The sequence below is a fragment of the Anolis carolinensis genome, chromosome 1, assembly GCF_035594765.1.
Source record: "Anolis carolinensis isolate JA03-04 chromosome 1, rAnoCar3.1.pri, whole genome shotgun sequence".
NCBI classification, from domain to species: domain Eukaryota; kingdom Metazoa; phylum Chordata; class Lepidosauria; order Squamata; family Dactyloidae; genus Anolis; species Anolis carolinensis.
The window spans coordinates 311,333,683-311,345,653 of NC_085841.1; the positions used below are offsets into that span (position 1 = coordinate 311,333,683).

The 11,971-nt window shown below is 43.0% G+C and overlaps 1 protein-coding gene across 1 annotated transcript in view; it reads left to right on the plus strand.

Moving 5' to 3' along the window:
• LOC107982241 (cytosolic phospholipase A2 zeta) overlaps positions 1–11,422 on the plus strand; it is a 31,306-nt gene extending 19,884 nt beyond the window's left edge. The window contains exons 15-21 of the mRNA XM_062968139.1: positions 1,619–1,733; positions 2,444–2,581; positions 4,644–4,751; positions 5,835–6,029; positions 6,167–6,333; positions 8,493–8,679; positions 11,037–11,422. Of these exons, the coding sequence (XP_062824209.1) occupies positions 1,619–1,733; positions 2,444–2,581; positions 4,644–4,751; positions 5,835–6,029; positions 6,167–6,333; positions 8,493–8,679; positions 11,037–11,254 (1,128 nt within the window). The 3' untranslated portion in view covers positions 11,255–11,422. The remainder of the gene's footprint in view (positions 1–1,618; positions 1,734–2,443; positions 2,582–4,643; positions 4,752–5,834; positions 6,030–6,166; positions 6,334–8,492; positions 8,680–11,036) is intronic.
• The last annotated feature ends 549 nt before the right edge of the window (positions 11,423–11,971 follow it).

Below are 11,971 nucleotides of genomic sequence, written 5' to 3' on the forward strand. Positions count from 1 at the left end.
ATTATTCTAAATATTCAATGCAGGGCCGGTCGGAGATAAATTTAAATATTAAGCGGGGGCGCTGAAAAGCGCCCCCCGCCGGCCCCGCCTCCTGCGCCCTGGCCCCGCCTCCCAACCAGCGTGCCCTGGCCCCGCCTCCCGCGCTGCGTGGGAGGCGGGGCCAGGGCACGCTGGGTGGAAGGCGGGGCCAGGGTTGGCCCCGCCTCCCATGCTATTCGCCCTGGCCCCGCCTCCCACGCAGCGTGGGAGGCGCGGCCAGGGTTGGAAAGAGGGAGGCTTCGCCGCCCGGGGAGGGGAGGAGGGATCGCCTCCTCCCCTCCCCGGGCGGCGAAAGAAGCAGGCTTCGCCGCCCGGGGAGGGAAGGAGGGATCGCCTCCTCCCCTCCCCGGGCGGCGAAGGAAGCAGGCTTCGCCGCCCGGGGAGGGAAGGAGGGATCGCCTCCTCCCCTCCCCGGGCGGCGAAAGAAGCAGGCTTCGCCGCCCGGGGAGGGAAGGAGGGATCGCCTCCTCCCCTCCCCGGGCGGTGAAGGAAGCAGGCTTCGCCGCCCGGGGAGGGAAGGAGGGATCGCCTCCTCCCCTCCCCGGGCGGCGAAGGAAGCAGGCTTCGCCGCCCGGGGAGGGAAGGAGGGATCGCCTCCTCCCCTCCCCGGGCGGCGAAAGAAGCAGGCTTCGCCGCCCGGGGAGGGAAGGAGGGATCGCCTCCTCCCCTCCCCGGGCGGCGAAAGAAGCAGGCTTCGCCGCCCGGGGAGGGAAGGAGGGATCGCCTCCTCCCCTCCCCGGGCGGCGAAGGAAGCAGGCTTCGCCGCCCGGGGAGGGAAGGAGGGATCGCCTCCTCCCCTCCCCGGGCGGCGAAAGAAGCAGGCTTCGCCGCCCGGGGAGGGAAGGAGGGATCGCCTCCTCCCCTCCCCGGGCGGCGAAAGAAGCAGGCTTCGCCGCCCGGGGAGGGAAGGAGGGATCGCCTCCTCCCCTCCCCGGGCGGCGAAAGAAGCAGGCTTCGCCGCCCGGGGAGGGAAGGAGGGATCGCCTCCTCCCCTCCCCGGGCGGCGAAAGAAGCAGGCTTCGCCGCCCGGGGAGGGAAGGAGGGACCGCCTCCTCCCCTCCCCGGGCGGCGAAAGAAGCAGGCTTCGCCGCCCGGGGAGGGAAGGAGGCGATCCCTCCTCCCCTCCCCGGGCGGCGAAAGAAGCAGGCTTCGCCGCCCGGGGAGGGAAGGAGGGATCGCCTCCTCCCCTCCCCGGGCGGCGAAAGAAGCAGGCTTCGCCGCCCGGGGAGGGAAGGAGGCGATCCCTCCTCCCCTCCCCGGGTGGCGAAAGAGGGAGCCACAAGGCCAGGGCGCACTGGTCGGGCGGCGGGGCACCATCAGAGCGGTGCCCCGCCTCCCTCCCAGCCTGACGGCGCCCCCCGGGACCTGCGCCCGAGGCGGCGGCGTCACTGGCCTTTATGGTGGGGCCGGCCCTGATTCAATGGAATCTGTTATTTAAAAATGGTTTGACATTGTTTAGCTGGTTTGTATTTGTATTTCTTCATTAATATAAAGTGGTTTTGAGAAGCCAATTAGGACTTTATTTTGGACAATTTAAGTTAACATCAGATGACAATGATTATTTCCTTGCCATATTCAGAAGGATCCAACCAAGTTGTCTGATCAACAAGAAGCTGTCAAGTGGGGGCAAAACCCTTACCCTATTTATGCAGCTCAGAATGTGAGGACTAATGTGAAATCCCGTGAATTTACAGGTATGGAGCTGAGGTTGAAAGTCATCCAGAAGTATTCTTAGGTTGAAGTACAGATATTTGCTAGTGAGGTTGTTGATGAGGTCTGCTTACAAAGAACTTAAGTCTCCTTTGATACAACAGCTGCATTGCCTAAGTACAATTCAACATGCTGGTTATGACCTATGGCTTGGGTCCAGGCTCTCTGAATGACAGTATGTATGATGATGCCTGAACTCTAAAATCTTTGGAGGAAGCACTTCTTTCAGTTTAGCCACCGTCTCCGTTGAATTAGGTAGGAACAAAGGAGAGGATCATCTTTGTGGTTGTTCCTATACTCTGGGAGGAGGCTGGATCCCTTCCAGCTGTCTTTTGAAGGCTTTTCTATTCCTGCATGGAATATCTGTTATCTGTTTTAGTACTGTGATGGTTTTAATGTATGTTTTTATTCAATGCTTTTAAATCCATGTCTTCTTAACTTTTTATATGTTTTCAGATACATAGAGTTTTACTTCTTACTTTTTATTCTGTAAGTTGCCTTGAGTTCCATTTTTGTCTAAACCCAATATAAATAAAACTTTTGTTTATTCATTTGTTTGATTGGTAAGGCATCAAAAGAATCTGATCTTCACACATCCTATTAAAAGGTAATCTTGAGATATAGTTCAATTCTTCATTGTGGGGAAAATGTTAATACATTTAAATGGAAAACAATGTTTTTTTATTTTTTATAGAATGGTGTGAGTTTACACCTTATGAATTTGGTTTTTATAAATATGGAGCTTTTATCTGCACAGAAGACTACAATAGTAAATTTTTCATGGGTTTTCTGCTTGAGAAACATGAGGAACCCAGGATCTGTTTCCTCCAAGGTAGGATTCTATGCATAAGTAGAATAACTTCATTTTAGGACCCATGGCTTTCACTGACCTACTAAAAAACAGCTCACATGTCTCAGAGGAACTTCAATTATAATATTATGCTGGTTCTCTTCATAGAAACCTACATGAGTTGGTCTGAATTGCACCATCTACACTTTAGAATCTGAGGAGTAGAAAGTCAATGAAAAAATCCTCTACTGTTGGGATTATACCTCCCATTTAGTATTCCTGTAAATGTATGGCATTCAGTGACAGATTCTGGTTATATGGAAGTAGAGAGGTCAGAACAGTATTAATCCCAGCATCTTATTTAAGCAAATGTTTTCAGCTTATTTTATGTTTAATAGCTGGCCAATGGCCATACATACTGGTATGTGATAATTTAAACGGTTAAAGCTTTGTCCTATTGTAATATGTTATGTTGTGCTTCCTTTCTCAAATTTGTATTATTTTAAAATTTGAAGTATTTTAACCCACTTTATGGAATGGTGATCAGAGAAATAAAATAAAAATATGCCAGATTGTCTTTTTTATGCTGCTATTGTATTACAAGCATAAAAACAAATTGTTGGCCAAGTTCCTGTATCTAGCTACAATTGTTGTGGTTAACTGGGACTGCAGTTAAAGAGGATCTGTGCCTGGTGAGCCATATGCCAAAAACCAGATAGGACAGGACAGAGAAACCAACTCACCAAGTTGAAGACAATCCACAGAGGTTTATTTCAATTTGTCCAAAAGAGATGCAAGTACATCAATTTTGCTTCAAAATGTACAAGCATAAACATACAGAGAAATACAAGATATCTTACACAGTTCTGTCAGCTGTTCAGACTTCCCATCCTCTCCCTTGACTGGCCAGAAAAGAGGCTGGCTAGGATCCATGCCAGTGGTTAAACCCTTGCGTCGGCAGGACTGATGACTTAAACGTTGGGTTGCTGACCTGAAGGTTGCCAGTTTGAATCCAACCCAAGGAGAGCATGGATAAGCTCCCTCTATCAGCTCCAGCTCCATGTGGGGACATGAGAGAAGCCTCCCACAAGGATGGTAAAAACATCAAAACATCTGGGCGTCCTTGCAGATGGCCAATTCTCTCACACCAGAAGTGACTTGCAGTTTCTCATGTCGTTCCTGACATGAAAAAAGCTTATTTCTGAGCCCTTGGTGAACTATAAATCGTTGAGTTTTTTTTTTTACCATAGCTGTATAACACAATGACAAAGCTCTGTTGTTGCAGCTATGTCTCCCAATGCGACTCCCCTAAAACCCACATTAGAGGCCAAGCAGCCCCACTATCATAGAATTTTTTCCAGGCCCTGGAGAGTGAGGTTGTGAATAAAGTAGCATACAGCCTTCACCCAGTAATGAGGAGCTTTCTTTCAGGCCGCCACAGGGCTATAGTTGCATGTTACAAAATGTCTTGCTGCTGGAGAGGGACTGGATGGTTCTTCACTCATGACCTGGCTTCCCCATGTCACAGAAATCTTTATATTGCTGAAGTTTCCTGGCTTCTAATGTAACTTCCAGGAGCATCTGGTAAATTTCAGTTGTTGAAATGGTATAATGACTGCAAACATAAATTCCAAAACATACAGTGTCATAAATCTGTCTTGTGATTTTGGAAATACTCAACAAGATGCTACCCAGAGGCAGTCTTATCTTGGCCTTATCTTTAAGTTCTTCCTGTTAAACTTCTAATACCCAAACCCACATTTATATAAATATACAACAACTGCCACAAATGAAAACACCCTTCCCTTTAAAGTCTAGTATATCTGTCACATCCTGATAATATTAGATTGTGTCTTTAATAGACTCTGTTTCATTAAATGTCACTTAGAGATAGTTGCAAAATGTGGAAAAATTACACAAGAAAGAGAGCAAGTTTTGGTATGCTGCCCCTGTGTGTGTCTGCATGCATGTGTGTATGGCAGGGGCTTGAAATGTCTTCTATTGTCACACTGCATTCAATCCAGTATTTATCTCTGTCCATTGAAAAAGAAATGCTAGGCAATAGTCAGTGAACTACATGATTAGTATTTTACTCTTGGTGCAGGAATTTGGGCAAGTGCATTTGCTGCCAACATAGAGGACATCTGGGAAGAAACAATGGCTTTAAATGTGAATTTCACAGAATCTGTGAAAGGTGCCATCAAAATTGTAGGTAAAGATATGATTATATTCAGCGTTCCAGAAATGGTGCTCATCCTATGCATGTTTCCTCAGGTGTTAAAAGGGAGGGTGGGTGCCCTCAAGAAAATGTGCCTTGGTTTGCATTTTAAATGTGTTTACTGAAAAACCCCCCTCAAAGAAGTATTTTAAATACTCAAATAAGGAGACCTATTTTCCTGAAGTAACACCACTTCTCATTGGGATGTATACCAGAAAACAGGTTTTAGCCTGTCAGTTACTAAATTTGGCCTAAGGCTAGTGTATCTCTATAGCTATCTGAACTGCAAATTCTTCTAGTCTTATATCTGATTTTCCTAATTCAATCTGTGATTAAAGCTTTTGTTTTGTCATGTTCATTAATTTTCCAACTAGCTATTCATTGAATGAAGCTTGATTGTGATCATTTAGAAAACCATGTAAAATTTTCAGTGGGACCTACATTTCAGTGGGGCCTAAATTCAGTTAATACTTAGGGTTCACCTGCACTGTACAATTAATGCAGTTTGACACAACTTACCTGCTATGACTATATAATTCTGGGACATATGCTTTGTTGAGGCACCAATATGCTTTGGCAAAAAAGGGTAAAGACCTTGTAAGACCACAACTATCATGATTCCATACCATTGAGCCATGGTAGTTAAAGAGGTGTCGAACTGCATTCGTTCTGCATCCACAGCTTTCTTTGATACTGTTCCATTATCCGGGCAGCGGCCACCAGGGGGCGGTAGAGAGAGGATTGTCCAATTTATGGGGGTGGAGAGTAGGTTGAAGGAGGAAAACCATTACCCCTTGTGTACCTGTTATTCCCCCCACCCATGTCGCTATCGTGGAAACAACCCTAGTGTATGATATGGGAAGGGGGGAGGGAGAATGACTAGCAAAAATGGGGGAAATGATTTTCCTCTTTCAACTCCCTGCCCATAAATTGGACAGTCCTTCTCTCTCTGGCGCTCCCTGGTGGCCTCCTCCCAGATAATGGAACAATACCTTTTGTTTTAACTGTTAACTCAAAATTTTAGCTCTTCTAGAAGAAAATTATTATTTCTTTCTTTTATTATTTTACATTTTACAGATGAACTCTGGGGTTCTCAGTCCTTGGACTCTTCCCTGAGACAAACCCAGATGATCATGCCAGGAGGAGCCTTTACGCAGTTGTTTTACAGTTTATTTAAGTCACGAATTACTACTGGGGAAAACTTCAATTTTCTGCAAGGGTTGTATCTCCACAAGGATTATACCAATGATAAAGAATTTGTAGCTTGGAAAGGTAATATTTTTACATGATAAAATTTTTATTTCTTGTTTTGCTGTCTCTTTGGATCATTTATTTATTTAAGGGGATTCATTAATCACCTCTTTAGGGCAAACCTGTTTCAATGGGCATTGTTTTGGTGGGTGTTTCAGAGACTCACCTGGATGCAGTACCCAATCAACTGACCCCTGGAGAAAAGAGTCTGCACTTGGTTGATGGGGCATTTGCTATCAACTCTCCATTTCCATTGGTCCTCCAGCCTGAGAGAGATGTGGACATCATCTTATCATTTGATTATTCCTGGAAATCTCCTTTTGAGGTGAGAGATATAAGGACCCACAGTCCACTAAAACATAAACAGACTAACCAATCACATTACCAACACTTGGCTATAGCCTGGATTTCACGGACAAAGTTCAACAGAATCCAATATTGTACAGGAGCCTAAAATGACAGTCAGCCCCAACCCGGCAAATTAGTAATATACAAATGATTAATATTACCTAGTTAAGTACTGGTTTAAGTAGCAAGGCAGAGAGTCTCAACTCATGGGCTATGAAAAAAGAAGGATACACTTTCAATTTTGTAAGCCAGTAGGAGCAAGTAGGATGTCTTATTCTGCAGTCAGAAGAATTCTATAACACTACGTAACACAATTTTTGTTTCTGGATTATAATTGTCATTTACTAATTGGTTCTATCGTAAAAAACATGGAAAAAGTTTATTAAACTGCAAAAGCTTTGTTTTTGAAGAACATCCTGCAGCATATTTTGCTATAGTTTTTCAATGATTATCTCATAGAGTCTCAACCAATTTAACATAGTTTGTGGCAGCCACAAAAGCAAGGTTTCTCGAGTATAACAACTACTTTCAAAGTAAGTACCACACGATTAAACAGAAAATAACACGTTCAGACCAGGAACATAGCATTTTACAAATTTTGTTACATAGTGTAATTTATACAGCAATTAGAAGAAACCTAGGCTTATATGATTATTACGGTAACTGGAAACATTCATACAGTTAATTTGTTTAAGCTTCTTTTTAAATGTCAGACTGTTGCTCTATGTTACAGAGTATTCCCAACTGTAAGAACTGAAGCAGTAGATTTGAATTCTTGTATATACCAAGCCAAAATGAGAAGCATCTGAGCATCCACAGGATTATCAATCTTGTTTTTCAGGATCTCTGTTTAGCTTTATTTCCTGATAGCATTACTCTTCGAGTTTGCTATTAGAAATCAGTGATAGCAATTAGCAAAGTTATTTGAGATTAACATAGCAGAGATTAGGGATTTTATCAGACAGAGCAGGGGAAAGCGGAGGAAAGTGGAAGGAACTGTCTTACCCCATTCCCTCCCATCTTTCCGCATCTTCGGGGATGGCCAATCCACATCTTACCGTGCCTTTCCCCTGCTTTCTCCTGTTTTGAGTCGGGTAACACCCCATTCCTGAAGATGGCTTCTAGGCTCCACTTCCGTGTGCTGTGGGAACAGAGCCCCACAAAATCCCACCGGAAGTGCCCTTATGTTGTATGATGGTCTCTGTGGGACTCCCGTGGGGCTCCTTTTCCACAGCGCAGAGATCTGGTGTAATGCCAGGATGTAGCTATGGAACTGTATGAATGAGAGCATTGCCCTCCAAATAATAATTCTGACATTCAGTGATGTTTTCCTTCACTCCTCAAATTTTTAGCATTGCAGCAACTTAAAAACTAACATTCTGACTTCCACTAAGATTGACTCATATGCTAAAATGCTCATCTGTTCTTTTCTATTGACTGCTGCAAGTATATTAGAGTTTCTATTTTTCTTTAATGTTTGTTTCGCTTTATTTGTTTTCACTGTATTGTTAATGGATTGTGTTTTAAATGGCTATTTGTGGCATAATGTAATGCTTGACTTGAACTTTTATTACATAACAATAAAGTTAATTTTTTTTTAAAAAAAACCCTTCAGTTGAGTAGTCAGAAATTCAGTTTAGGGCATCCCCAAATAAGGGGCAGGCAGTTTTATATAAAGAAATGTAATATAGCAAAATGTAATGTTTGTAAGAATGAATAATTTTCCATACTAGAAATTTGGAGACAAATAGAAATTGTCATTGGGAGGGCAGCATTCTTTTGTGGGAAGGGCAATGCTCTCATTTCCGTGTGGCTGTATACCCCTATATAGTGGTTTGAATGCTGGACTAGAGAAACTCAATGTGTGACCTTATGCAAGATCAGCCTCAGAGGAAGATGATGGCAAGGTTATTCTGAAAAATTCTTGCCAAGAAAAATATGATAGGTCCCTGTGAGTCAGTTGACTGAAAGGCAAATGACATCACCACTGTAAGCTCATCTTGTGCTCTGCTTCAAAAAAATATACTTTTTAATTTGGTGTTTAAACAGCAATGGAACCAGCTTCATATTATTAAGACAAATGATTTTAGTGAAACATGGAAAAGGCTGCCTGAACATTTATTCCTCCTTCTCCAGGTCTTGCATCAGGCTCAGATGTACTGTGAAGAAAGAGGAATTCCTTTTCCACACATTACTGTCACAGATAATGATCGAAAAAACCCAAAGGAATGTTACGTGTTTTTGAATGCTGACAATCCAAAGGCTCCCATAGTGGTTCATTTCCCACTGGTGAACAAAACATTTAAAAAATACAAAGCACCGGGTAAGTAACACGTAGAAGAAGCTCAGCTTTACAGTATGGGCTAGCATGTAAGAGGATAATCACTTTCATTTTCACCAAAATAATGAGTTTCCACATTTTTAACTCCTAAATCTCACAGATCCCAATATTAGGAAATATCTGGAGAAATCACTAGGAAATTAATCAGTTTTAAACATTTCCTTTTATTGAGTTGCTGTGAGTTTTCTGGGCTCTATGGCCATGTTCCAGAAGCATTCCCTCCTGACATTTCACCAGGCAAGACCAAGAACAAGCCATGAGAGTAAAGAGATAGATCCACCCAGAGGAAAAGTGTTATTAAGGTCCATGGGGAGCCACTGACCGCATAGGGAAGCTGATGAAGAAACACAACCTACAAGTTATCTACAGACCCACTAAGAAAATCCAACAAATGCTACGTTCAGCAAAGGACAAAGAGGGATCCTCTCACCTCTGCAGGAGTCTAGCGCATACCATGCAACTGTGGACAAGTCCACCAAACACAGCATTGCCCAAACACAAATCAAGGAACATGAAAGGCACTTCATACTAATTCAACGAGAGAAGTCAGCCATAGCAGAGCACTCGATGGACACAGCATATTATCTGAGAACACAGAAATGCTGGACCACTCTGACAGCCACCATGTCAGACTACACAGAGAAGCCACTGAAATCTACAAACATGTGGACAATTTCAACAGAAAAGAGGAAACCATGAAAATGAACAAAATCTGGCCCACCAGTATTAAAGAAACTTCTAAAATCAGGACAGTAAATAAAGAACAACACTCATAAACCAGGGAATTCCAGATGGGAAACAATCAGAGCCAGCTAGCAGCTACCAACAAAGGATTCCCCCAGGCAGGAAGAAGCCAGACTTTGAAGCTACAAGGTTTTTCAATGCTAATCAAGGTGGCCAATTGCAAAATTCACACTTGCTTCAAACAGACAAAAGTTCTTTCTCCCACCCTGGACATTCCACAGATATATAAACCCCACTTGTCCATTTTTTCAACAGACCTCACAACCTCTGAAAATGCCAGCCATAGGTGTGGGTGAAACGTCAGGAGAGAATGCTTCTGGAACATGGCCATATAGCCTGGAAAACTCACAGCAACCCAGTGATTCCGGCCATGAGAGCCTTCGACAACACATTTCCTTTTATGTTATTAATTAATTAAATTGAGGGGAAAAATAAAGATGCAGCCCAGCCCCCAAACTGTTATGCTCACTAATGATTTCATAAGGTAAATATAAGCTCTTGTCCTAACATTGGGCAAAGATGCAGTTGCCTCAATGACATGGTACGGTGCTGAAGAGAGAGAGTCATGTATCTCTGCCATCTACATGTGCTCTTTGTCTTAGGAGGACAATACTACATCATAGTAATTACTGAAGAAATATTCACATCCCAGTCCAATCAACAATATGCATGTTAGATAAGAGGAGGTGTCAACTAGTGCAAGTGCAGAATAAAGAAGCACTTCCTTTTGTTATGTTCTGAGTGCATTTAGTTTAATGAAATGTCAGATTGTTTTCAGGAGCCTAAATATGCAGTCCCTTTGCTAACATATGTTTGCACACCTCGCCAATGTATGTAGTTTGGAAGAAATTGTGGAAATATCCAGTGCCTTCTATTGCAGCATCTCTTGTTTTGTATGCACAGCAGTAAGTGGGAGATTCCCATGAGTGACCCCGTCCTGCCTGCAAGGTGTGAACTTAGATGTGTTCTATCTGCCCTTGAGCATTTTGGGAAGAAGTAGACTTATGTTGTAGGTGGCGGCTACTGTCTCTTCCCCAGGTATTCAAGGCTCACCTGGAATACATGTGTGGAATACCTTTGCAAACCAGTTGTTGGAGATGGTGCTGCACACCTGAGGAGTAAACAAAGAAGAAGCAACAGTCTTCAACTCCATCCACTAGAACAGTGGTTCTCAACCTGAAGTCCCCCAGATATTTTTGGCCAACAACTCCCAGAAGTCCCAGACAGTTTACCAGCTATTAGGATTTCTGGGAGTTGAAGGCCAAAAACATCAGGGGACCCCAGGTTGAGAACCACTGCACTAGAACAACTGAAATAATTGCAAGTGTCAAAGAAATGCCACCAGTGAGTTACTTTGGTCTCAGCCATATAATTTGTTCTGTTCACACCTCACAGGGTATCAACATACAAAGTGATATTCATATCAGCTGTTTCCCCCTAAATGCAAATGCTATTTCTGTACATGCTTTTTTAATTATCTGTCTGTCTGTTTGTCTATTGAGAGAATATAACCAAAACTGCATACAATCTAATAAAAGTACCAGTTCCGCAAAGACAACCCTCCACAAATCCTCCTTTCCTTATTTCTTTGTTAGGAGTAAAACGTGAACCGGAAGAGATGTCATTTGCAGATTTTCATCTATATACAGATGATTCTCCTTATGGTTCCACAAAGCTCACCTATGAGCCAATGGAATTTGACAGATTGCTGCAACTGAGCTGTTACAATGTAATGAATAACAAGGATGCTATTTTAAAAGCTCTTCACCTGGCCATGAAGAGAAGGAAGTTCAAGATAGCAAACAAAAAATGAGATGCAGCCAGGTTACTGGGGAACAGAATATTAGAATGTTGTAGTAAATGAAAAAGGATATGCAACTCATTCTCAAGACACCTTACAGCTTTGATAGTTATCTTATAAGCCAAATGTACCAGCAAGATTGGTCAACAGAAGCTTTTGATTAAAATGTTTTCATATGTATATGTGATTTTCCTGTGTTCCTTCTGTGTACTACTTTGCTCACCAGTAGGTTTTCACTGTTACAGGACTCAGTAAGATTTAAGAAGGTTAACCCAAATGCAACATTTAGGAAAAGAAAGGCAACAATAAGGTCAGGTCAAAGAACACTTATCAGATGGTATAAGGGAAGATTTTTAACATGTCACATGTTAAACATACTGTAATATGAATATATCTCTATATAGTTATTTATTTTGTATCAAAAGCATTGCATAAATTAGTATAAAATTGATTAAAAATTGGAGCACAAGTGGCTAAATATCTTTTGACCAAAAACGGACAACAGCAACCGCATAGTTTTCAGCCTCAAACAATTCTTCCTCTGGACATGAGGCAGGACATTGCGGACAAGCATACAGATGCAGAGTTGTCTGTTCTGCTCCACAGTTGCACAAGGTGGAGGATTCTTCTAGATAGTGCCATTTTTCCAGGTTGTCTTTTGATTTGCCCACTCCACTCCTGAGTCTGTTCAGGGACTTCCAAGTTGCCCATTCTTGGTTTGCCCCTGGA